Source organism: Chiloscyllium punctatum, chromosome 1 (assembly GCF_047496795.1).
Source record: "Chiloscyllium punctatum isolate Juve2018m chromosome 1, sChiPun1.3, whole genome shotgun sequence".
NCBI lineage: Eukaryota > Metazoa > Chordata > Chondrichthyes > Orectolobiformes > Hemiscylliidae > Chiloscyllium > Chiloscyllium punctatum.
The window spans coordinates 120,443,715-120,470,462 of record NC_092739.1 but is presented as its reverse complement, the minus strand read 5'-3'; the positions used below and the strand labels follow the sequence as shown (position 1 = coordinate 120,470,462).

At 43.6% G+C, this 26,748-nt stretch overlaps 1 protein-coding gene across 4 annotated transcripts in view; it reads right to left on the bottom strand.

The window, feature by feature from the left end:
- Positions 1 to 26,748, bottom strand: part of dnai1.2 (dynein, axonemal, intermediate chain 1, paralog 2) — a 286,217-nt gene that overhangs the window by 211,865 nt on the left and 47,604 nt on the right. For 3 of the 4 annotated variants that reach the window (XM_072573170.1, XM_072573151.1, XM_072573179.1), the window contains 3 exons: positions 25,581 to 25,694; positions 10,556 to 10,615; positions 8,091 to 8,216 (listed from right to left, as the gene is read on the bottom strand). In XM_072573170.1, coding sequence (XP_072429271.1) covers positions 8,091 to 8,216; positions 10,556 to 10,615; positions 25,581 to 25,694 — 300 coding nt within the window. The remainder of the gene's footprint in view (positions 1 to 8,090; positions 8,217 to 10,555; positions 10,616 to 25,580; positions 25,695 to 26,748) is intronic. The other variant, XM_072573160.1, reaches the window with a different exon arrangement.

Here is a 26,748-nt window from a genome sequence, read left to right as displayed (position 1 = left end):
CTATATCTTCCATATCCTTTTCCACAGTAAATACTGATGCAAAATATTCACTTAGTATCTCCCCCATTTTCTGTGGCTCCACACAAAGGCCGCCTTGCTGATCTTTGAGGGGCCCTATTCTCTCCCTAGTTACCCTTTTGTCCTTAATATATTTGTAACATCCCTTTGGATTCTCCTTAATTCTATTTGCCAAAGTTATCTCATGTTCCCATTTTGTCCTCCTGATTTCCCTCTTAAGTATACTCCTACTTTCTTTCTCCTCTTCTAAGGATTCACTCGATCTATCCTGTCTGTACTTGACATATGCTTCCTTCTTTTTCTTAACCAAACCCTCAATTTCTTTAGTCATCCAGCATTCCCTATAGTTACCAGCCTTCCCTTTACCCTGACAGGAATATAGTAGAAGAACTACTTAATTTTTTTGCTAGATGTTGACTACCAAAAGAAATCCAGTCAGGTCAAGGATCAAACTTCACATCCAAACTATTCAAGGAGGTTATGGTTAACTTGGGAATAAAGCAATTCAAATCTTCTGCGTACCATCCAGAATCACAGGAGCACTATGGCATCAAACACTGAAGACCATATTAAGGGCTTTTGATCAGGATTATCCAGTTGATTGGGATAAGGGAGTTCTATTTGTACTTTTTGCAATCAGAGATGCACCGAATGAATCGACCAAATTTAGTCCATTTGAATTAATTCCCGGGCATGAAGTAAGAGGACTGTTAAAATTGATTAAGGAAAAATTAATAGGTCAGAATTCAGAGACCACCATTTGGACTATGTGTCAAATTTTAGAGAACAATTAAATAGAGCTGGAGAATTGAATTGAATTGAATTTTATTGTCACGTGCACCGAGGCACAGCGAAAAGCTTTGTCTTGCGAGTAATACAGGCAGATCACAGAGTTAAGTTACACAGATAAGTAAATAATAGGGAAACTGCAGCAAAAACAAAAACACAGGTACAGGTGATGTTGAGAGTTTGTGTGTCCATTCAGTATTCTAACAACAGTAGGACAGAATCTGTTTCTAAACCAGCTGGTGCATGTGTTCAGGCTTCTGTACCTTCTCCCCACTGGTAGAGGTTGTAGTAAAACATTTGCAGGGTGCGAGGATCTTCGAGAATGCTGGCGGCCTTTCCTTGACAGTGGGTCTGGGAAATGGATTCTATAGATGGGAGGTTGGCCTTTGTGATTGTCTGGGCCGAGTTCATCACTCTCAGTAACCGTCTCCGTTCTTGAATGGTACAGTTGCCATACCAGGTAGTCACACATCTAGACAGAATGCTCTTGATAGTGCACCTCTAAAAGTTGGCAAGGGTATTCACTGTCATGCCAAATTTCCGCAGCTGCCCGAAGAGGAAGAGACATTGTTGGGCATTTGTAACCAGTGCGTCCACATGAAGAGTCCAAGAAAGTTTGTTGCGGTGACTTCTTCCAGGAACTTGACAATCTCCACTCGTTCCACCTCTGTGCTGTTAATGTGTAGGGGGGCATGAGTAACATCCGGCCAAAAGTCAATAATGAGTTCCTTGGTTTTGCTGGCATTGAGAGCTATGTTGTTCTCAGTGCACCATTTTTCCAGGTCTTCCACTTGCCATCTGTTTTGAAACCATTTGGCATTCAACCGACTATGGTGGTGTCATCTGAACTTGTTTTATGTAAATGACCTTAGTCTGATATTTGGTGAACCTCGAATACCAATTATCCAAAAATCGGATAATCCAAAGGAGATCTCGAGGTCCCGATAGAAACATTACATCAAAAACGTGTTTCCAACAGTGATCGCGTCTTTTGTTTACAGTGATTAAACAGGCATCGTCTCCAAATGACTGACCTCCCACCCTCTCTCTCTCCCCACACTTTCCCATGATTTCTACAAAGGGGTGTATCCTAACCTCCCCCCACCCCACTTCCCCAGATAATCTCTCCAACATGTTCCTGTACAGGGTAGAGGGCAGTAAAATGTTGTGTGTGTGTGTGTGTGTACGCTCTCATGCTCTATTTGGAGACTTACCCACAAAGACAACTGCAGCAGTCTTGTTGTTGGTGTCCAGTCCGACTGCCCCGAAGAGGGGGCGGATGTGTGCAGTGTTGGGGGCAGTGTGTGTTACATGGGGTTGGGAGCGGGGGGGGGTGTGGTACGAGGTTGGGGCAGGGGGTTGTTGCACAGGGTTGGGGCGGTGTTGGGGGCTGGGAGGTGGTGTTGCACAGGGTTGGGGTGGTTTTGGGGATGGGGGTGGTGTTGCGCAGGGTTGAGGCGGTGTTGGGGGCAGAGTTGCGTGGGGTTGGAGGCGGGGACGGTGTTGCACGTGGTTGGGTGGTGGGTGTTACATGGGGATGGGAGCGAAGGGGTGTTGCACGAGGTTGGGGCAGGGGAGTGTTGCACGGGGTTGGGAGCTGTGTTGGGGACTGGGGGCGAGTGTTGCGTGGGGTTGGGGCGGTGTTGGGGGCGGGGGTGGTGTTGGTTGCAGGGGGTGGTAGTGTTGCACGGGGTTGGGGGCGTTGTTGGGGGCAAGGGTGGCGTTGTTACATGGGGTTGGGGGCAGGGGTTGTTGCACGGGTTAGGGGCAGGGTGGTGTTGCACAGGGTTGGGGGCAGGGGCAGTGTTGCATGGGGTTGAGGGCGGTGTTGGGGGTGGGGGGCAATGTTGGAGGTGTTGCATGGAGTTGGGGGCAGGGGCGGTGTTGGGGTCGGGGTGGCATTGTTGCACAGAGTTGGGGTGGGGGGCAGTGTTGGTGGCAAGGGGCGGTGTTTGGGAGTGGGGGTGGCATTGTTGCACGGGGTTGGGGCAGGGGAGGTGTTGAGGGTGACGTGGCGGTGTTGGAGGCGGGGGGCAGAGCTGCATGAGTTTGGGGGCGGGGGAGATGTTGCATAGGGTTGGGGGCAGGGGTATGTTGGGGCGGGGGGGCGGTGTTGGGGGCAGGGGGCGGTGTTGCACGGGGTTGGGGGCGGAGCAGTTTTGGGTGGGGAGTGGTGTTGCAAAGAGTTGGGGGCAGGGGGCAGTGTTGCACGGGGTTGGGAGAGGGGGAGGTGTTGGGGTGGAGGCGGTGTCGTGGGCGGGAAGCGGTGTTGCACGGGGTTGGGGGCAGTGATGGGTGCGGTGAGTGGTGTTTTGCACGGGGTTGGGGGCAGGGGGCGGTGTTGTACGGGGTTGGGGACGAGGGGGTAACATGTTGAAGGCTGAACTGAACTGTAGTGAATGAGTGCTAGACAGCATTTAAATGAAACAGGAAGTGGATAACAAATCACGAATTTGCAATTTTGCAATTGGGGATAAGTTGTTGGTGTTACTTCCATTAACCAGAGAGCCTTTAAAACCAAGGTTTAGTGGACTACATCAAATTGAGAAGATATTGAGTGAGGTGAACTACTTGATAAGGACTCCAAACAGGAAGAAATCTCACAGAGTGTATCATGTGAATATGCTCAAAAAGTATTTTGATAGGGAAGGAAGGCAAGAGGAGACGATGTTAATGATTACATCGTAGAAGGAAGAACCAAGTGCAGAGGATTCTGAATTGGACATTGCTCAAATCAAATTGGACAATGAGGAAGTTGGCAAAAATTGGGATAAATTATTGAGTTACCTTTCACAAGAAAAATGACCTCAAAGAGTTATTACTATCACATGGGGGGAAATATGCAGAAATAAAGTGGGAAGCACTAACCTAATTGTGCATGGTGTACATAAAGGAGATGTTGTTCCAATTAAGCAACATCCTCATAGACATATTCTGAATTAGTGGTGCTGGAAGAGCACAGCAGTTCAGGCAGCATCCAAAGAGCAGCGAAATCGACGTTTCGGGCCAAAGCCCTTCATCAGGAATAAAGGCAGTGAGCCTGAAGCGTGGCGAGATAAGCTAGAGGAGGGTGGGGGTGGGGAGAGAGTAGCATAGAGTACAATGGGTGAGTGGGGGAGGAGATGAAGGTGATAGGTCAGGGAGGGGAGGGTGGAGTGGATAGGTGGAAAAGGAGCTAGGCAGGTCGGACAAGTCCGGACAAGTCAAGGGGACAGTGCTGAGCTGGAAGTTTGAAACTAGGATGAGGTGGGGGAAGGGGAAATGAGGAAGCTGTTGAAGTCCACATTGATGCCCTGGGGTTGAAGTGTTCCGAGGCGGAAGATGAGACGTTCTTCCTCCAGGCGTATGGTGGTGAGGGAGCGGCGGTGAAGGAGGCCCAGGACCTCCATGTCCTCGGCAGAGTGGGAGGGGGAGTTGAAATGTTGGGCCACGGGGCGGTTTGGTTGATTGGTGCGGGTGTCTCGGAGATGTTCCCTAAAGCGCTCTGCTAGGAGGTGCCCGGTCTCCCCAATGTAGAGGAGACCACATCGGGAGCAACGGATACAATAAATGATATTAGTGGATGTGCAGGTAAAACTTTGATGGATGTGGAAGGCTCCTTTAGGGCCTTGGATAGAGGTGAGGGAGGAGGTGTGTGCACAGGTTTTACAGTTCCTGCGGTGGCAGGGCAAAGTGCCAGAATGGGAGGGTGGGTCATAGGGGGACGTGGACCTGACCAGATAGTCACGGAGGGAACGGTCTCTGCGGAAGGTGGAAAAGGGTGGGAGGGAAATATATCCCTGGTGGTGGGGTCTTTTTGGAGGTGGCGGAAACGTCGGCGGATGATTTGGTTTATGCGAAGGTTGGTAGTGTGGAAGGTGAGCACCAGGGGCATTCTGTCCTTGTTACGGTTGGAGGGGTGGGGTCTGAGGGCGGAGGTGCAGGATGTGGACGAGATGCATTGGAGGGCATCTTTAATCACGTGGGAAGGGAAATTGTGGTCTCTAAAGAAGGAGGCCATCTGGTGTGTTCTATGGTGGAACTGGTCCTCCTGGGAGCAGATACGGCAGAGGCAGAGAAATTGGGAATACGGGATGGCATTTTTGCAAGAGATAGGGTGGGAAGAGGTGTAATCCAGGTAGCTGTGGGAGTCGGTGGGTTTGTAAAAAATGTCAGTGTCAAGTCGGTCATCACTAATGGAGATGGAGAGGTCCAGGAAGGGGAGGGAGGTGTCAGAGATGATCCAGGTAAATTTAAGGTCAGGGTGGAATGTGTTGGTGAAGTTGATGAATTGCTCAACCTCCTCGCGGGAGCACGAGGTGGCGCCAATGCAGTCATCAATGTAGGGGAGGAAGAGGTGGGGAGTGATGCCGGTGTAGGATTTTTCTCATAGACGTAGTATCTAAAGTTAGCACAGGTTCAGAAGTTACAGCGCATGCTACAAGATAGTATTAGCAAAGTAAGTTACAGTGACTGGAGCTCACCCATAGTCACGGTGCCAAAGACAGATGGCACCCAAAGATTATGTGTAGATTATTGCAAGGTCAACGCTGTTACAAAGACTGATGCACATTCAATTCCACAGTTGGAGGACTGTGTCAAAAAAGTGGGACAAGCAACTTACATTTCTAAGTTGGACTTGTTTAGAGGCTACTGGCAAGTACCTCTTTCAGAGAGAGCAAAGGCAATTTCAGCTTTCGTAACACCAAATAGACTATATCCGTTCAAAATCATGCCATTTGGTATGAAAAATGCTCCAGCCATATTTCAGAGACTGACTAAGAAGGTCATTGCCAGATTACCCAACTGTGTAGTGTATATTGATGACCTGATGATTTTTAGTCACTCATGTAAGGAACATTTACAGCATTTATCAGAATTATTCGTTCGACTTCGGAGGCAGGCTTGGTGGTAAACCTAGCTAAAAGTGAATTTGCCAAAGCACAAGTCACCTTCCTGGGCCATGTTATTGGACATGGACAAATGGCCCCACGAGATACAAAAATGAAAATAATTAGGGAATTTCCCACACCATCAATGAAAGAAACATGACTACGGTTCCTGGGATTGAGTGGATTTTACCGAAAGTTTGTGCCTAACTTTAGCAGTGTGGCTGCTCCACTCACCAAATTGTTAAAAAAGGGCAAGAAGTTTCAGTAGAGAGAAGACCGTCAAAAGGCATTTGACAGCCTCAAAACTGTTAACCACTGCCCCAGTATTAGCCACACCAGATTACACCAAGCCTTCCAAGGTGGCTATTGATGCCAGCGATGTGGGTGTCGGTGTGGTGCTCCTGCAGGAGGATGATGAAGGGACAGAAAGACCAATTGGGTATTTTTCTAGGAAGTTGAAAGTTCATCAACAGATATATTCAACGGTGGAGAAAGAGACTTTAAGCTTGGTGTTGGCATTCAACATTTCAGTGTTTTTATTATCAGCAATGCATCTGAGACAATCATATATACTGATCATAACCCATTGACATTTGCGGAAAATTTTAAGGACAAAAATGTTAAGATGGAACTTGTTGCTGCAGCCATTTAATTTGACAATTGTGCATGTGGTAGGTCTCGAAAATGTGGTTGCTGATGTGTTATCGAGACGCGAATGAGATATTGAAATTTTCGGTGGTGGGTGTACCACGGCCTAAATTTTCATGAGTTTGTGTATGTTTACATGTTTATAGTTAGTATAGTGTATATGTGTGCTTAGACTACTAACCGGGTTTTGAAGGGTTAAAAATGATGCCATCTTTTGATATTGATGGTTCATTTTTGTTTTAAGGGAGGGAGGTGTCACAAAGCTGGTCCTTTTTTTCTAAAAGCTGTTCCTTGGCTTAAGGATACTCTGTTCTAGATTAGGGTGGTGCTGGAAAAGCACAGCAGTTCAGGCAGCATCCGAGGAGCAGGAAAATCGACGTTTCAGGCTCCTCGGATGCTGCCTGAACTGCTGTGCTTTTCCAGCAGCACTCTAATCTAGAATCTGGCTTCCAGCACCTCAAGGATACTCTGTCCTTGATTTTCTCAGAATGGCAATAAACCAGGCCGGGCTCCAATCAGTCTGGTTTGGTACAGAGATGAAAAGGATTTTGAGAGGCCTTTTGTTTATATGTAAACAGATGAGACTTCAGGCTAAAGTGGTCATGTTTTAGAAATGACCTGTATAAAGAAATGGGAATGGTCAGCTCCCTAGCTGAGCTGAGCAGTTTAGTTCAGTCTGAACTGGTCAGGAATTCAACAGTGAGCTGTGTGGAAACTCTCTCTCTCTCTTTCTGCCATTCAACCTCAACCTGTAAACATGTGTTCCATTAATACTGGACTTTCAAGGGAGTTTGCTCATTGGGATTGTTATGTGTATTCGGAACAGCATAATTAAGTTTAGTTTGGATAGACTGAGTTCTGTAGGGGTTCCTTATTCAGTTCTTCGTGTTTTATTGTGTAATTTTGTGAATAAGTTTTTGTCTGTTCTAAGCTCTAGTAGTCAACCTAGCTAGCTTACTCTGGGTAATGTTCACTTACCAGAACAAATTGCAAAGTTATGGTCTGCCTGCTTAAGAATGTTTGAATAGTCTGGCCTACTCCATAACAGCAGTGGCTGGGATTGTGCAGAAATTAGAAGAATGAGGAATGGCGTGAGAGAACCCAAGCCACCACATATTCAATGGTGTGTCTGGGAAAGAAATCAGATGGCTCATACCACTTATCTATTGATTACTACACCTGACTGGGATGACACCAAGAGAGTATCAAACTATTTTTTAACAAGTCATCATCTGAAACATTGCATCTTTGAAGTACTGGACATAGACCATGGCTATTTATTCCATTTCCACTGGAGTAATAGAATAATTTGTCTTTATGGTAGGAGAGAGACAATACATTGGTTCAGAAGATAAACTGCCTCATTCTTTACTTAGGTTTGAGATGCTCTGATAATCCACTTGCACCATTATCAGTTCCCACTTTCAGCAATACTATGGAGCAAAAAAAAGAACCCCAATATGCAAGAACAAATCTTCTGAACAGTTAGAAGGCAAAGGGGTTCTCTGTTTGGTGCACAAACAAAAGGAGCAGAGAAACAAAGTCAATGGTTCAATTTTTGGTGGCAAAGGTGTTCATGGCCTCCTTATAATTGTTGTGAAGGTAGGGGTGCATGGAGCAGGGACAGAAATTTAAGAAGGTGACTGTTAATTGACAAATAACTCTATGTCATGTTTGCTTTCCAGCATTATTCTGAAGTACTACACTAGAGACGTTATGTAAGGCATTGATTTGGTTTTGGATTAGATATGATAAAACACTTACCATGCTTTCAACAGCTGAAATTTTTTTCTTTGATACTTCATCTTTTTTCACAGTATGTGGCTTTTGCTTCTCTTTCTTCATTGCTTGTTTTGCTAATACTTCCTCATAGGCATCAAATATTTCCCACTAGTAAATAGCAAAATAGTAAAAATAAAGCAGTTACTGAGAGTGTTAATATCTTTGGCATCTCAGAAATATGATGGACAGCAGACACTCCACACGAGTGGAGCTTAAACAGTATAAAATATTTAACAAGTCAGGTCTGTCAGCCACCAAAAGATAGTTAATAAACAGGACAACGTTCAAATAAAATGGATTGAAATAAATTATGACTAAGATGGAAAATCATTAATTTCCAAGTACTATATCTAGCAATATCAGATGGCAAGAACATAAAAAAAGAAGTAGAGCACTTAGCCCTCAAGACTGTTCCGCCAGTCAGTAAGATCACGTTGACCTGTTTGTTTCAAATTCTGCATTCCCATCTACACACAATGTTTGTTTCCTTTGCTAAAAAATAATCAGCCTCCACCTTAATAATATTTAATGACCCCACTTACATCAGCACCTGAGACAGAGTTCCAAAATTGCACAGCCCTCTGAGAGGAAAAAAAATTCTCATCTCTGTCCTAAAATGGCAACCCCTAATTTTATAACACTATCCCTTAATTCTAGACTGATCCACAATTGAAAACATTCTTCCCATTTCCACTTTGTCAAGACCATTCACAATCTTATACACTTCAATCAAGTCATGCTCACTCTTCTAAACTCTTCAAAACAAGCCAAGCCTGTCCAAACAATCCTCATTAAACAGAATGATTCCAGGTATCAATCTTGTTTGAACCACCTCCAATTCATTGACAGCCTTCTTTAAATAAAGAGACCACAACATCAGTGATATTGTCTCACCAATTTCCTATTTAACTGAAGAATAATATTCTATGTTTAATTCCTCTTGTCAGAAAAGATAGTATCCCATTGGCCTTCTGGATTTTGTACTGTACCTGCATACTCTATTTGTGTTTCATGTTACCACCTCCTGTCTTCTCAAAGCCTGTACATCATCTACAAGGCAAAGTCAGAAATGTGATGGAATAGTCCCTACTTGTCTGGATGGATGGATGTAGCTCCAAAAATACTCAAGAAGCTTGACTGGCACTACATCCACTACATTCAATCCCTCTAGCATTCACACTCAATAGCAGAAGTGCATATTATCTAAAACATACACTGCCAAAATTTATCAAAGATCCTTAGACAGCACCTTCCAAACTCATGATCACTTCTATCAGAAGAAGGCCAGAAGACGCATGAGAATATAATCACCTGCAAGTTCTTCTCCAAGCCACTCATTATCCTGACTTAGGAATACTATATATCACTATTTCTTCACTGTTGCTGGGTCAAAGTTCTGGATTTCCTCTCTAATGGCATTGTGGAACTAGCTGCAGCACATGAACTGTAGCTCACTACCATCTGCTTGAGGACAATGAGGGAGGGGCCATAAATGCTGGACAGTCAGTGACACCCACGTTCCACAAGAGAATATTTTTAAAAAGCACTAGAACATATAAATCCTTCTTCACGTAAGATTTCTACAGTCATTCTCAATTTAAGTAATATTCTGCTTTTTTATTCTTTCTGCCAAAATGAACAACATCAAATTTTCTCAACTTAAACTCTATCTGCTAGATTTTTGTCACATCACTCAACCTATCTATATCTATTCATCAATTTGCCCAAGCTGGTAACCATATTAGCTTTGTACCTTAGACTTATTGAACATATTGTCAAACGTTATATTGGTTATTTGCTTTGAGAACTAAAATAGCCATTACTTAGAGGGCTCAGTAACATTAAATGTTGAGCTGGCTGAGGACAGCAGGATATATCTGTCAAACTGAGCCTGAACAAGACCAGCCATATTAATCCTGTGGCTACTCGTACAGACAAATAAAAAAAACAGGGGCATCATGACTATGAGAGAAAACATTCTGTGAAAACTAACGGGGCTTATGGCTGTGAAGTCTCTAGGACCTGATTTCCTTAATGAATGAATTTTCCATTGCATTGTCTCTACCAATCAAAGTCCATTTCCCAACCAATCAGCACTGTCCTCTCATACAGTATAAATGCTGATGGTGCTGGCAGGTGGGATTAGATCGGGTTGGGATATCTGGTCGGTGTGGACGGGTTGAACTGAAGGGTCTGTTTCCATGCTGTACATCTCTATGACTCTATGTTCTGATCAGTACAGAAAGAAAAGCTTAATGAAATGTGTCCTTTTTCTCAGCAACATATACTTCATTTGTACAATGAAATGGTCTACACATTTGACAGCAGACATCATTTTCTAGATAGTAATGCTTTCCAATCTTTTCTTTCTCTGATATTCATAAGTATTTGCATATAATTTGTTTGTTACTGAGCCTTTAGGATATAATATATGCCCAGATTATCACCTGATTCGCTGTAGAAGCGAAACTTGCTCTGGGAGGTGGTTCTGTCTGGCATCCGTTTTCCTTTGAGAAGAACAGAAAATATTTAGCACAAAAATGTCAAACAGGCTATCATTATTGGCTGTGGCATGTTCTACATCAAATAATTAGTGTTTATTATATTTTGCTTGATTCCAAACACAGAAAATCTGATCAATTTGTAGATTGGATCTCATTACAATTTTATTGGAGAGCCAGAGATAGAGATACAATGAACAGACGCTGCAGTTCAGCAACTTCAGGCCATCAAAACATTAGCTGACCAAGGTAATGAGACAGATGGCAGAAAGATAGGTTAGGTTTAATTACGGAGTTGAGAGTGTGGTGCTGGAAAAGCACAGCAGGTCAGGCAGTCTCCAAGGACCAAGAAAATAAAAGCTTTGTCAGGAATTCATGATGAAGGGCTTTTGCCCAAACATCAATTTTCCTGCTCCTTGGATACTACCTGACCTGCTGTGCTTTTCCAGCACCACACTCTTGACTGATCTCCAGCATCTGCAGTCCTCATTTTTGCCTGGTTGACTATGGAGTTGTCTAAGATTATTATGGCTGGCTCTATGCTGTGCCCCCAGATCTCGTGAATAGCACACCCTGTTATACTAAGATATAGGTACTTGACCCTATTGAGTCATTCGATCACAGTCCATAATAGTCTTGGTAGTTATGCCTTCATTTGCTTGAGCTCGGTGATAGTACTCTTGCCTCTGAATCATTGACACGTGAGTTAAAACATCCCCTCCAGAATCTGTAGCATGCAGCCTAGACAATTGCAAGACCAAGGCAGTGCTGCATTATATTTTGAATTAGACATTAAACCCTTTTATCTTTGTTCACTTGTGAAGTACTGGGGCAAGACTTCTGAAGAATACCAAATGCATCAATGGCCATGGTTTAGTTTAGTGGGGTGGAGGTTATTATCTAAACATTGGTAAAATTCTTGCCAGCAAAAGAAAAATCCAAACAGACCATACTGCAGCAACAAAAAGAGGCTGGCTGAACATTTAACAGGATCATAGGCTCCCAATTTGAAAGAAGGTGGGTTAAAAGTATCAGCTGAAATTAAATCTCAATTGTTAAACTATTGGTGAAATTAGAAAATAGAAAAAAAAAACTATTGGAAAATTAGATGTAAGAGGCCGTTATTAGGTTATTTTTCTTTATTTGCAACAGATGGGACTCAGCAAGTCATAACCTTGATTTTCTACCCAAAGTAGTGTAGCATCAAGATGTTCATAACATTCTCAAGGACTACAGCCTGGATACAGTGAATTAGGCTGAGAATTGAGGTACTGAAGGCATTTTCATGTGATAAACTGAGGAACCTGTAGGAATTCCAGAGCAAGATAATTCATATTGGAATGTCACACAGTTGTTCCTCCTTTTCCATTGCTGTCCCATCCACTTTCCAAGTAGATAGCAAAGGAAATCCATTGGATGTAATATACTTTGAGCTAAGTGGTGGTTGTGATAAACACAATATAAATTATTTTTTTTTCTTTATTCACTGTTTTGTGATTCTATCTTTAATTTAGTATTTATAATTTATTACTGAATTATAGAGAAATCAAGGAGATCATGTGACTTCTTCTGAATTCACAACAGATAAAATTAAAGAGTTGTTTTACTGAGAAGGAGGTGCAAGTTTTGCACACCTACAAACAATAACAAAGGTTTTTGTGCTGATGTTAGACAGACTGGTAATCTCAAAAGTTACAGACAGTTATTAGTAATGTCAGATTTTATAATTGGCTATTGGCAATGGTAAAGTCACCTTAGTCCCAGAGGACCACTTATTCATGGGGGAAAGACAACTCATGGTGATTTAAACTAAGAACCACCACACAAAATGGGGGGCAATGTTGAGAAGGTGGGCAACTTCAGCCAGTGTGGAAATAAAACCCATGATGTTGGTGACACTCTACATCACAAACCAGCTGTCCAGCCAAATGAGCTAAGCAACCTCCAATAAAACAGTAACCAAACCAACATAATGACATCAAAGGATATGGAGATGATTTAGGATCTGCCTTGTCCAGTAGTTCCATCAGCTGGGGTCCTAACATTGTCTACTGAATTAATGTATTGTTGGTGCTGGTTTTACTTTGTGTGTTTCCACAAAAAATTTAAAACTTTAAAATCTTGGAGAACAATTTCCTTTTGTCACTGGGAATTCAAATTTCTTTTTAAAAATATTGACCTTTGAGGCACTATAACTTCAATATTGATTTTTTTTTAAATCACTTAATTTTAAGATGGAAAATGTATAAATAACTGCACAAATACAGGAATATTAGGACATCCATTTGTTAGTAACTTGGAATAGTTGTCGCAGAGGAATATAACAGCATATAAAAAATTACACAACACTAGAGCATGAATCCATGTAAGATTCTGTAAATTCGTTTTTTAGATTAGAATCTGTCTGAACATTGTGGCACAGACAGTGTCACACAGGGCACCTCACACCTTCAATGCATTATCTGAGCCGACATGACACCAATTGTTAAAGTTCACTTGAGAATGTAACTTTAAAGAAGTTCTGAGGTTTACATATGAAAGAACTGAAACCAACATGTTCATTCCAAAAGATGAGAGACTTAACAAACAATCCAGACCTTTCTCAATATATAATTTCAGTCACATCACACTGTAAACTTTTGCTATAAAAATTCTGTGTCTTATGATCTAATATTCCACAACACCTGACGAAGGAGCAGCGCTCCGAAAGCTAGTGCTTCCAAATAGACCTGTTGGACTATAACCTGGTGTGGTGGGATTTTTAACTTTGTACACCCCAGTCCAACAATGGCTCCTCCAAATCATATAAAGGAGGCTGCAGATGGCTGAAAGATGGATAGGAGACCTTGAAGAATTGAAAGATTATGATACAAAATAAATTTTTGCAAGCTTGGATTTTATTTGGGTATGATGTCATTTCTGTCACTGAGATTTGGTTGAGAGAGGGTCAGGTTTGGCAGCTTCTTTCAGGATAAAAGGATATCTAAGGAAAGAAACAAAAATAGAAACTGCTGGAAAAGCTCAGTAGGTCTTGCAACACCTGTGAGAGAATACTTCTGGTCAAATGACCTTTCCTCAGAACTGACTAACTAGAAAAAGAGTGGGCAAAAGTGAGGACTGCAGATTCTGGAGATTAGAGTCGAGAGTGTGGTGCTGAAAAAGCACAACAGGTCAGGCAGCATTCAAGGAGCAGGAAAATAGACATTTTGGGCAAAAGCCCTTCATCTGCGAATAGGCGTCCTGTCTCCCCAATGTAGAAGAGCAACGGATACAGTAAATGAGTTGTGCGCAAGTGCGGGTGAAACTTTTGTGGATGTGGAAGGCTCCTTTGGGGCCTTGGACGGAGGTGACCGGGGAAATTTGGGCGCAGGTTTTGCTATTCCTGTGGTGGTAGGGCAAGGTGCCAGGAGGGAAGGGTGGGTTGCTGGGGAACATGGATCTGACTCCGTTGCTCTCGATGTGGTCTCCTCTACACTGGGGAGACAGGACACCTACTCGCAGAGCGCTTCAGAGAACATCTCCGGGATACCCACACCCACCAACCCCACCACCCCGTGGCGGAACACTTTAACTCCTCCTCGCAGTCCACCAAGGACATGAAGGTACTGGGTCTCCTCCATCACCACTCCCTAACCACCCAACACCTAGAGGAAGAATGCCTGATCTTCTGCCTTGGGTCCCTCCAACCCCATGGCATTACCCCCACCTCCATCCACCTATTGCACTCTCATGTACCTTCCCCCCAGCCCCACCCCCCTCCCATTTATTTCTCTACCCCCGCGCTCCTAGCCTCATTGCTGATGAAGGGCTTTTGCCCGAAATGTCGATTTTCCTGCTTCTTGGATGCTGCCAGACTAGCACCACACTCTCAACTAGGAAAAGAGTAGGGTCCAGTAATTGTTACAGTGGCGATTTGTGCATGGAGCCAGAGGACATAAGTAGGATTCCAAATTCATGCTATGCATCAGTGTTCACTAGTTAGAGGGGTGATGTGAGTATAGAAATCATAAGAAGGTCTGTAATATGCTTAAAGAAATTTGCACAGACAGAGACAAAGTGCAGACTGGTCTGACAGGCTTAAAATTAGATAAATTTCCAGGGATCAATTAAATATTGAGGGAGGCAAGGAAAGAAATAGCAGGGATGCTGGCCACAATTTCCAATTCCTCTCTGGCCACATGACAGATGTCAGAAGACTGGAGGACAGCCAATGTAGAACCGTTATCCAAAGGGGACGTAAGGACTAAACCCAGGATCCTCCAGGCGATCTATCTCACTTCAGTAGTGGGGAAACTATTGGAAGCAAATCTGAGGAACAATCTGTCCTTGGAGAGACAGTGATAAATCAGGAACAGTCAGCATGATTTTGTGAAGGAAGGTCATGCCTGACCAACTTGCTTGAAATTTTCAAGGAGGTGACCAGGTGTGTAGATGATAGCAAACAAAACAAAGGACTATGGATGCTGGAAGTCAGAAATTAAAACAGAAATTGCTGGAAAAACTCAGCAGATCTGATGGCACCTGTAAAGAGAAAACAGAGTTAACATTTCAGGTTCAGTGATGTTTCTTCAAAAGTATTCTTCAGTTAATGCTTTCTTTCCACAAATGTTACCGGATGTGCTGAGTTTTTCCAGTAATTTCTGTTTTTGTGTGTGTAGATGGCAGCAATGCATTTGACATAGTCTACCTGGACTTCAGCAAAGCTTTAGAAAAGGTTCTACATGGGAGAGCAAAGGTAAGTGCCCATTGGATCCAATGAAATTTGGCGAATTGATTCCAACATTGGGCAAGTGGCAGGAAGTAAGGGAAATGGTTGGGGGGCACTTTTGTGACTGCAAACCTACATCCAGTGGGGTTCCACAGTGATCCATGTTGGGAACCATACACAATCTGAACTCGAACGTAGGACAGTTGATCAATTTATTTCATGCATGATATGAAAACTGGCAGGGTAGTGAATAGTAAAGAGGGTAACATTTGATTACAGGAGGACATAGATGGGCTGATGAGTGGCAAATGTATAACAATATTTGCCTTTAACAGGGATTTGTCTGTCCTGGTTCTCTTGAAGGGGTATATTTCCCCTCTCACCCCGATCTGCATTCCGGACAGACCGTTCCCTCTGTGACTCCCTTGTTAGGTCCACACCCCTCACCAACTCACCTTCCACTCCTAGCACCTTCCCCTGCCATGGCAAGAAGTGCAAAACCTGTGCCCACTCTCCCCATCTCACCTCCGTCCAAGGCCCCAAAGGATCTTTCCACATCCATCATCTACTGTGTCCGTTGCTCTCAATGTGGTCTCCTCTACTTTGGGGAGACAGATGCCAACTTGCAGAACATTTCACACAAAACAACCTCACCATCCTGTGGCCGAACACTTCGACTCCCCTCCCAATCTGCCAAGGGCATGCAAGTCCTGGGCCTCCTCCACCACCAAATTCTACCCATCCAACACCTGGAGGAAGAATGCCTCATCTTCCGCCTTAGGACCCTCCAACTACATAGAATCAATGTGGATTCTACCAGTTTCCCCATTTCCTCTCCCCTACCTTATCCCAGATCCAACTTTCCAACTCAGCATCACCCTCTTGAACTGCCCTACACGTCTATCTTTCTTCCCACCTATCCACTCCACCCTCTGACTTACAACCTTCATGCCCACTTTTATCTACCTACCGCATTTCCAACTACCTTCCTCCCAGCCCCACCCCCACTCTCATTTATCTCTCAGCCCCCTTTCGGCCATACCCTCATATCTGATGAAGAGCTTGTGCTCGAAACATTGATTCTCCTGCTCCTTGGATGCTGCCTGGCTGGCTGTGATTTTCCAGCACCACATTCTTTGACTGGGGGTGTGTTATAAACCTGGTGCCAAAATATCTGCTCCATGGAAAGCAGAGTAAATAGCTTCTAGGTTTTTTTAACATTGACAAAAGAAGCATGAGTGGGTGGAGCCAGGCTCAAATAGACCTAGGGTTATAGCTTTCACTTTCAGGTGTGGAAGCCGGAGTTTGGGAGTGAAGCTGCAAGACAAAGCTCTCTCTTTCTCTTTCTCTGCTGCTACAGAAGCTGTCTGGAGGATGGGTCTCTACATTGCAGAGGCTAAACACCAACTCTCCAACATCACATCCTACCTCGGCCTTGCCCGTGACCCCACCACAACGCATCATGCCCAAATCCAAGACACTGTAAGTGCCCTTATTGCTTTTGGTGATCTCCCCTCCACTGCGTCCAAACTCATAGTCCCCCAGCCTTGTACTGCTGCTCCCCAAAATCCACAAGCACAACTATCCTGGAGACCCATTGCCTTGGCATGCTCCTGCCCCACCAAACTCATCTTGTCCTACTTCGACTCCATCTTCTCCCCCTTAGTGCAGGCACTTCCCATCTATATCTGCGACCTAACCATGCCCTCCATGTTTTCAGCAACTTCCAGTTCCCTGACCCACAATGCTTTCTCTTCATTATGGATGTGCAGTCCTTATACACGTCAATAAGCCACAAGGATGACCTCCAGGCCCTCTGCTTCTTCCTCTCCAATAGACTGATCCAGCCCCCTCCACCAATAGCCTCCTCTGCCTCTCTGAGCTGGTTCCCACCCTCGATAACTTTTCCTTTAACACCCCCCATTTCTTCCAAATCAAGACGGTAGCCATGGGTACCTGGATGGGCCCCAGCCAAGCCTGCCTCTTTGTCGCCATGTCGAATAATCGCTCTTCAGTACCTACACAGGCACTGCACCCCAACACTTCTACTGTTACAGCGATGACTGCATCAGTGCAGCATCCTGCACCCAGGCTGAACTGGAGCAGTTCAACGATTTCGCCCATAACTTTCACTGCACTCTCAAATTCACTTGGTCCATCTCAGACACCTCCCTCCACTTTCTTGACCTCATCATTTCTAACTCGGGCAACAGTCTCCAGATGGACGTCTACTACAAACCTACAGACTCCCATTACTACTTGGACTACACTTCCTCCCACACAGTATCCTGCAAGAACTCTATCCCGTTCGCACAATTATTCCGCCTCTGCTGCATCTGCTCGGACGAGAAAACGTTTCATTTATAGAGTCATAGAAACGTACAGCATGGAAACAGACCCTTTGGTCCAACCCGTCCATGCCAACCAGATATCCCAACCCAATCTAGTCCCACCCGCCAGCACCCGACCCATATCCCTCCAAACTCTTTCTATTCATAAACCCATCCAGATGCCTTTTAAATGTTGCAATTTTACCAGCCTCCACCACTTCCTCTGGTAGCTCATTCCATACATGTACCTTCCATACATGTACCACCTTCTGCATGAAAAAGTTACCCCTTAGGTATCTTTTATATCTTTCCCGTCTCACCCTAAACCTATGCCTTCTAGTTTTGGATTCCCCAACCCCAGGGAAAAGACTTTGCCTATTTATCCTATCCATGCCCCTCATAATTTTGTAAACCTCTATAAAGGTCACCCCTCAGCCTCCGCGCTCCAGAGAAAACAGCCCCAGCCTGTTCAGCCTTTCCCTATAGCTCAAATCCTCCAACCCTGGCAACATCCTTGTAAATCTTTTCTGAACCCTTTCGCGTTTCACAACATCTTTCTGATAGGAAGGAGACCAGAATTGCACACAATATTCCAACAGTGTCCCAACCAATGTCCTGTACAGCTGCAACGTGACCTCCCAACTCCTGTACTCAACAGATTGATCAATAAAAGAAAGCATACAAAATGCCTTCTTCACTAACCTATCTACCTGCGACTCCACTTTCAAGGAGCTATGCAGCTGCACTCCAAGGTGTCTTTGTTCAGCAACACTCCCTAGGACCTTATCATTAAGTGTATAAGTCCTCATAAGATTTGCTTTCCCAAAATGCAGCACCTCGCATTTATCTGAAGTAAACTCCATCTGCCACTTCTCAGCCCATTGGCCCATCTGGTCAAGATCCTGTTGTAATCTGAGGTAACCCTTTTCGCTGTCCATTACACCTCCAATTTTGGTTTCAAAATTACTAACTGTACCTCTTATGCTCGCATCCAACAAGGAGGCCTTTGTGTGGAGCCACAGAAAATGGGGGAGATACTAAATGAGTATTTTTCATCAGTATTTAATGTGGAAAAGGATATGGAAGATATAGACTGTAGGAAATAGATGGTGACATCTTTCAAAATGTCCATATTACAGAGGAGGAAGTGCTGGATGTCTTGAAATGGGTAAAGATGGATAAATCCTCAGGACCTGATCAGGTGTACCCAAGAACTCTGTGGGAAGCTAGAGAAGTGATTGCTGGGCCTCTTGCTGAGATATTTGTATCATCGATAGTCACAGGGGAGGTGCCAGAAGACTGAAGGTTGGCAAACGTGGTGCCACTGTTTAAGAAGGGTGGTAAGGATAAGCCAGGGTACTATAGACCAGTGAGCCTGACCTCGGTGGTGGGCAACTTATTGGAGGGAATCCTGAGGGACAGGATGTACATGTATTTGGAAAGGCAAGGACTGATTAGGGATAGTCAACATGGCTTTGTGCATGGGAAATCATGTCTCATAAACCTGATTGAGTTTTTTGAGGAAGTAACAAAGAGGATTGATGAGGGCAGCGCAGTAGATGTGATCTATATGGACTTTAGTAAGGCGTTCGACAAGGTTCCCCATGGGAGACTGATTAGCCAGGTTAGATCTCACGGAATACAGGGAGAACTGGCCATTTGGATACAGAACTGGCTCAAAGGTAGAAGACAGAGAATGGTGGTGGAGGGTTGTTTTTGAGACTGTAGGCCTGTGACCAGTGGAGTGCACAGGGATTGGCGCTGGGTCCTCTACTTTTTGTCATTTATATAAAAGATTTGGATGCGATCATAAGAGGTAAGGTTAGTCACTTGCGAGCACCCAGTTGTCCACCTATTTTGAACAACCGAACTCAATTCCCAGTTTGACTGCTCTAACCACGCGCCCCCCCCCATGCAATAAAGACAGAGGCCCCTTGTCCTCATCTACCACCCCACCAGTCTCCACATCGAACGGCATCATCCTTAAACACTTCCGCCAACTCTAAATAGACTCCACCAACCAAGAACATCTTCCCCATCTCACTCCTCTCTGCCTTCAAGAAGGACCATTCCCTCTGACAGTCCTTGGTTCAATGCACCCTCGTCACTGAACCACCAGGCACCTTCCCCTGCAACCAGAAAAGATGCAAAACCTATGGTACACCACCCCCCTCACCTCCAATCAGGGCCCCAAACAGTCCTTCCAGGTGAGACAGAGATTCACTTGCCTTTCTTCCAACCTAGTTTACTGCATCAGGTGCTCCCGGTGTGTTCTTTTCTACATTGGAGAGACCAAACGTAAACTCAGGGAACAGGTGGCTGAGCATCTCAATCAGTCCCACAGGAGCCGACCGGACCTCCTCGTCTCCGCTCATTTCAATTCCCCTAACTACTCCCTTTCTGACATGAGCATCCTTGGCCTCCTCCATTTCCAAAACAAACCACAGCTCCTATTGAGGAACAACTCCTTATCTTCCACCTGGGCACCCTACTGCTCAGCGGATTCAACATTGAGTTCTCCAATTTCAAATAACCTCCCTCCCATCTCCTGATTCCCTTCCTAGCCCATCCCCCTCCCTTCCACTGCTCCCTGCCACCATCCAGATTCATTCCTCCCATTGACCAACCAGATTGTACCCTCTACCTGTCTTCACCAATCCCCACTTCACCACCCTGCCCCCACATCTCCCTTTATCTTCACTCGTTCTACACCCACTACCAGTCCTGAAGAAGGGTTACACCTGAAACTTCAACTTCTGCACCTCCTGATGCTGTCTGGGTTGCTGTGTTTTTCCAGCCTCCTGCCTGTCTACGCTGCAAAAGCTTGAGCTGTCTTTCCACTGTTAGGTTCATGCTTTTGATTTTTCCTTTCTCCTGGATGCAGAAGATTGCAAGTGAGGGAAATCTGTTCCATTGAATTTGCTTTTACCAAGGGTGTGTTTATATTGCAACATTGCTGCTATATTGCAACAGTAGATGAGTAATAGTTAAATAACATTATATTATTAAGTCTCCAAATCGAGTTAGAGTTATTTCAATTATTTTTACTTTCCACTTTAACTGTAGTGTAGAATAAAGTGTGTTTTTCTTAAATTGGAGGGAATTGCAGTTTAAAGTCATGCCATTTGGTATGAAGAATGTGCCAAGCACATTTCAAAGGCTAACCAAAAAGGTTATTTCAGGATTACCCAATTATGTGGTACATAAAGACCAACTGGCGATTTTTAGTCACACATGGAAGGAACATTTGGAGCATCCAGCAGAATTATTTGACCGATTTCAGGAGGCAGACTTGGCTAAGAGTGAATTCACAAAAGCTCAAGTCACGTTCCTAGGCCATATCATTGGATACGGACAGATGACCCTATGGAATGTGAAAACAAAGATTATTGGGGTGTTTCCCAGACCAATGACAAAGACGGAAATACTATGAGTCTTGATACTGAGTGATTTTTATAAAACTGAATCTTTCCAGTGTGGTTGTTCCACTGACTGATCTGTTGAAGTGCAGAAAATTTCACTGGTTGGAAGAGTGTCAGAAGACAGCTGACAGCCTGAAAGGTGTGTTGACCACCACTCCAGTGTTAGTAACATCTAATTATACAAAGCTAATCAAGGTGGCTTTCGATGAGTGATGTGGATGTACTTACAAGAAGACAATGAGAGGATAAAAAGACTTATTGGATATTTTTCCAGAAGGTTGAATATTTATCAAAAGAAATATCCTATGATTGAGAAAGAGGTTTTGAATTTGGCGTTGGCGTTGCAACATTTCAGCATTTATGTTGTCAGTAATGTATCTGAGACAACTGAAGACACTAATTATAACAGCTTAATGTTTGGAGAAAAATTTAAGGATAAAAATACCAGGCTATTTAGATGGAGTTTATTGACACACTCATTCAATTTGAAAATTACACAGGAGGAGAAGACACAATTGCTGTTGTCACGACTTTGATGAAGGAAGATGGAGGTGTTCGGTGGCAGAAGAAATGGGCAGAGATTGCCTGTGGTTTTGAATGTTTGCACGCTTAGGTTTAAGGTAATGCATATCTATAATGTAGCATACTAATAAAGGGAGACTAAACAGAGAACAGAGAACAATACAGCTCAGTCCAGGCCCTTCAGCCCTCGATGTTGCACCAACCTGTGAAGCTAATCTGAAGCCTATTTATCCTATAGTATTCCATTCTTATCCAAATATTTATCCAATGACCATTTAAATGCCCCTAAAGTTGGCGAGTCTACTACTGTTGCAGGCAGAGTATTCAACACCCTTACTACTCTCTGAGGAAAGAAACTACATCTGACATCTATCTTATATCTATCACCCCTCAGTTTAAAGCTATGTCCCCTTGTGCTAGCCATCACCATTCAAGGAAAAAGACTCTCATTGTCCACCTTATCTAATCCTCTGATCATCTTGTATGCCTCTATTAAGTCACCTCTTAACCTGTCTCAAGTTCCTCAGCCTTTCAACATAACACCTCCTAGCCATTCCACGCAACATCCTGCTAAATCTCCACTGCATCCTTCCCGATGCTTCCATGTCCTTCCTATATTGTAGCGACCAGAACTGTACGCAATACTCCAAGTGAGGCTGAATCAGAGTTTTGCACATGCAACATGACCCTATGGCTCCAAAACTCAATCCCTATACCAATAAGAGCTAACACACCATATGCCTTCTTACCTATCAACCAGGGTGGCTACTTTCAGGGTTCTATGCACATGGACACTGAGATCTCTCTGCTCATCTACACTACTAACAATCTTTTGCTGTATTCCTGTTACTCCTTCCAAAGTGAATCAGCTCACACTTTTACACATTAAACTCTGTAACCTGCAACATCATTCCGCACTGCCACAACTCCACTGACATTAGTATTATCCACAAAGTTACTAACCCATCCTTCTCGCCCTCATCCAGGTCATTTATAAAAATGACACACAGCAATGGCCCGTGTCTTCTTTCAGCTAGCTAATTTCTGATCCAAACTGCTGAATCACCCTCAATCTCATGCCTCTGTATTTTCAAGCAATAGCCTACCATGGGAAACCTTATCAAATGCCTTACTGAAATCCATATACACACCAACCACTTTACCCTCATCCACCTATTTGGTCATCTTCTCAAAGAACTCAATAAGGTTTGTGATGCAAGACCTACCCTTCACAAAACTATGTTGACTATCCCTAATCAAATTATTACTTTCTAGATAATTATAAATCCTATCCTGATAAAGTCTTTGAAAATGAATCCATATGTGTATACTGATGGTTCATATTTATTTGGGGGCGGGTGGGGGGGGAATGACGGCGGAGAGAGAAGTGACTCTATGTCCCTTTTAGAGGGATTTGTCTGTCCTGGTTCTCTTGAAGGGCATGTTATGAACCTGGTGCTGCCCTGTCTGCCTCCATGAAAAAAGCAGACTAAATAGCTTTTGAACCCACATTAAAAAGAAGGACTGGAGACGGTATAGAGAACATTTACCAGGATGTAAATGGGCTGGAGAGCTTTAGTTAAGAAGACAGGCTGGATAGATTGGGGTTGTTTTCCTTACAGCAAAGGAGACTCAGGGGAAAGTGTTGAAGATATATTAATTATGTGGAGCATAGACACAATGGACAGGAAGAAACGTTTCTCCTCAGTGGAGGAATAGATTTATGTAAGAGAAAAGGTTTAAACGGGACTTGAGGATTTTTTTTCTCCCAGAGGGTGGTAGGAATCTGGAACTCATTGCTTGTAAGGGTGATAGAGGCAGAAATCTTCACAGCATTTAAGAAGTATTTAGATGTACACTTGTGATGCCAAGGCATACAAGGCCATGGGCCAAGTACTGGAAATGGGATTAGAATAGTTTTGTGTTTGTTTTTGACTGGCACAGTCTTGATGAACCAAAGGGCCTTGTTTAATAGTATCGATCTCTATGACTCAGCAAGAGACTGTCAACAGACCGTCAGTCTGATGATGCTGCCATGCTGATAGCACTGGCTCAGCAAAAAAGGGATCCAGGCTAATGCTTTGTGTGCATAGGGTAAAATCCCACCATAACAGCTGATGCAATTTAAATTAAATAAATTAATCTGGAACATAGAGCAAGTCTCAATCATTGTGTTCATGAAACCTAGTCTCAATTATAAAAATCGATTTGGTTTACTTCCTTTAGGGAAGAAAGTCTACCATCTTTCCCTGATCTGGTCAGCATGTGACTCCAAACCAACAACAATGCCCTCATGCAACCCACCCAGTTCAAGGGAAAATTATGCACGGGCAACAAATTGAGTTCTTGTTAGTGACGCCAACATCCTTTGAAGGAAGGAAAAAGGAGGATATACACTGTCTTTCAGCATATTTACATACTCTAATCTCATTTTGCAGATCACACACTGATCCCTTGGTTTGCTATTATCTGACTTATCAAAGCAATTACTGAAGAGATTTTTAATGATGATTGTTTCCTGAAAATGTGAAGTTTATAATTTATAACTGCAATTTCACAGCAGGCCAAAAAGAACTCTGGCTTCATGTTTAAAACAGGGATTGAAATGAAGAAAACATTTCCCTGTGTGGATAGTGAACCAGAAGAAACTGTGCAAATGGAAGACCAGCCAGCATTCTTCACTGAATGGCACCTATACTAATTCAGATTGACTCAGTTATCCATGCACAGTCCCCAGTCATCAACTAAGGGTCTGGGGCTGATTTGGGAAGGGATCATTTTAGCCCATAAGGATGCTTTCTGATTGTGATCAACATGTCTTTCATGTCTGTGATTTCAGAGGCCCTTCCCAGCCACAATTAGAATGGAGGAATCTGGGATAAGCAAAGTCCAAAATCTTCATGTGGAGCTGGGAAGTGCACTGCTTCTCACCCAGAGGGACAGGTAAACTATATTGTTTAAATTTACTGGCTTATCTTTTCTGAACTATGATCAAACTCCCAATTATGGAGTTGACATGAGATAGGGGTGGGACAGAATTAAGGGGCGCATGGTGGCTCAGTGGTTAGCATTGCTGCCTCACAACGCCAGTTCGATTCCAGCCTTGGGCGACTGTCTGTGTGGAATCTGCACATTCTCTCCATGTTTGCTTGGGTTTCCTCCGGGTGGTCTGGTTTCCTCCCACAGTCTAAAGGTGTGCAGGTCAGGTGAATTGGCCATGTTAAATTGTCCATAGTATTAGGTGCATTAGTCAGAGGGAAACGGGTCTGGTGGGTTATTCTTCATGGGTCAGTGTGGACTTGTTGGGCCAAAGGGCCTGTTTCCACACTGTAGGGAATCTAATCTAATCTAAAATTGATTGCTACGTGAACAGTAACATTTGTGCCCCACAAATACCAGGCAATGACCATTTCCAAGCACAGAGAATCTAACTACCAACTCTTGACATTCAATGGTGTCATTATTACTGAATCTTGACATCCTGGAGGCCACTATTCACCAGAACCTGAACTGGGCTAGCCACATGGGTATTATGGCAACAAGAGCAGGACACAGACTAGAAATCTTGTAGTGACTAACTCGTTTCCTAACTCCCCAAAGCTTGCCCACCATCTGCACTGCACATGTCAGGAGTATGATGGAATACTTCCCATTCGTCTGGATGAATGCATCATCCAACACTCGAGAAACTTGACAGGACAAAGCAACCCATTCGATTGCAACATGACCATAAACATTCAATCCCTTCACCACCAGTTCACAGCTGATGAAGCCGCAGTCTTTACCATCTATAAGATGTACTGCAGAAAATCACCAAGACGACACCTTCCAAACCCATGACCACTAGGCAGATCAAGGGCAGCAGATACATGGGAACATCACCAACTTCTCCAAGCCACTCAGCAGCCAGACATGGAAATATATTGCTATTTCTTCAGTCTTGCAGGGTAAAAATCCTGAATAATAAGGAAAAGATTGCAATGGCATACCCTCATAGGATTGTTGAAAGTCTGAGAAGCTCTTTCACTGAAGTTGAACTGATTGGGAATCTTCCGTTCCTGTCGTGGTCTTATTACTTCCTTCTCTTCTTCTTCTTCAGCTCCCTGTAAAATAATATAGATAAACAAATACATGAAATGACTACATTTCAGCCACAGGTTTATGCTAAAATATCATTTAACTAAGCTACAAATTAAATTGTACATATTTCTTTTCTTAGAGGTGATTTCTAATGCGTGAACAACTAAGTGGCACTCTGCCAGAATACACACTACTTAAGAAGTGCTACTTTTTCAAAAGTGCAGTTTTTCAGATCAGATGTTAAAACAAGTCTATCTGCTTGCTGAATGGAGATAAACTATTTCCAGGAAATATGAACAAACAAATTAGAAGCAGCAGTGAGAAACTGTGGACAATAATGCCACATTTGTCGACAGTAAAATTGTTGCAAATCACCATATTTTCAAATATCATAAAACCATAAAATGTAGAAGCAGAAGTAGATCAACCATTTAAGGGTGGTGATGGCCAAGTGTTTTTATTGCTGGACTGCTAATCCAAAGACCCAGGTAATTATCTGGGACCCAGGGTTCAAAACCTGCCTCTGCAGATGGTGGATTTCAACTAAATTGGATTCAATAAAAATCTGGAATTATGTGTCTAGTGATGACCATTACACCATTGCCAATTGTTGGGGAAAACCTATCTGGTTCACTAATGCTCATTAGGAAAGGACACTGCCATTATTACCTAGTCTGGATGACATGTGACTCCAGACCCACAGCAATGTGGTTGACTCTGGGCAATTAGGGATGGATAATAAATACTGGCCTAGCCAGCAATGCACTCATCTCGTGAATGAATAGTAAAAAAGCCTACTAGCACTGCTCCACCATTCAACGAGATCATGGCTGATCTGATAAATCAACTCCATTTTCCTGCCTTTCTCACAAAACTATTGATTCCCTTACTGATTAAACATTAGTCCATCTCAGCCTTGAATATACATAACAACCTAGCTTTGGCAACCAGCTGCAGTGAGAATTCCATAGATTCCATACTTTTTGGTTGAAAAAAATCCTCCTCATCTCTGTTTTAAATGAGCAACCCATATTTTGTGATTACCCTCTTTGCTCCTAGACTCTCCATAAAGGGAAA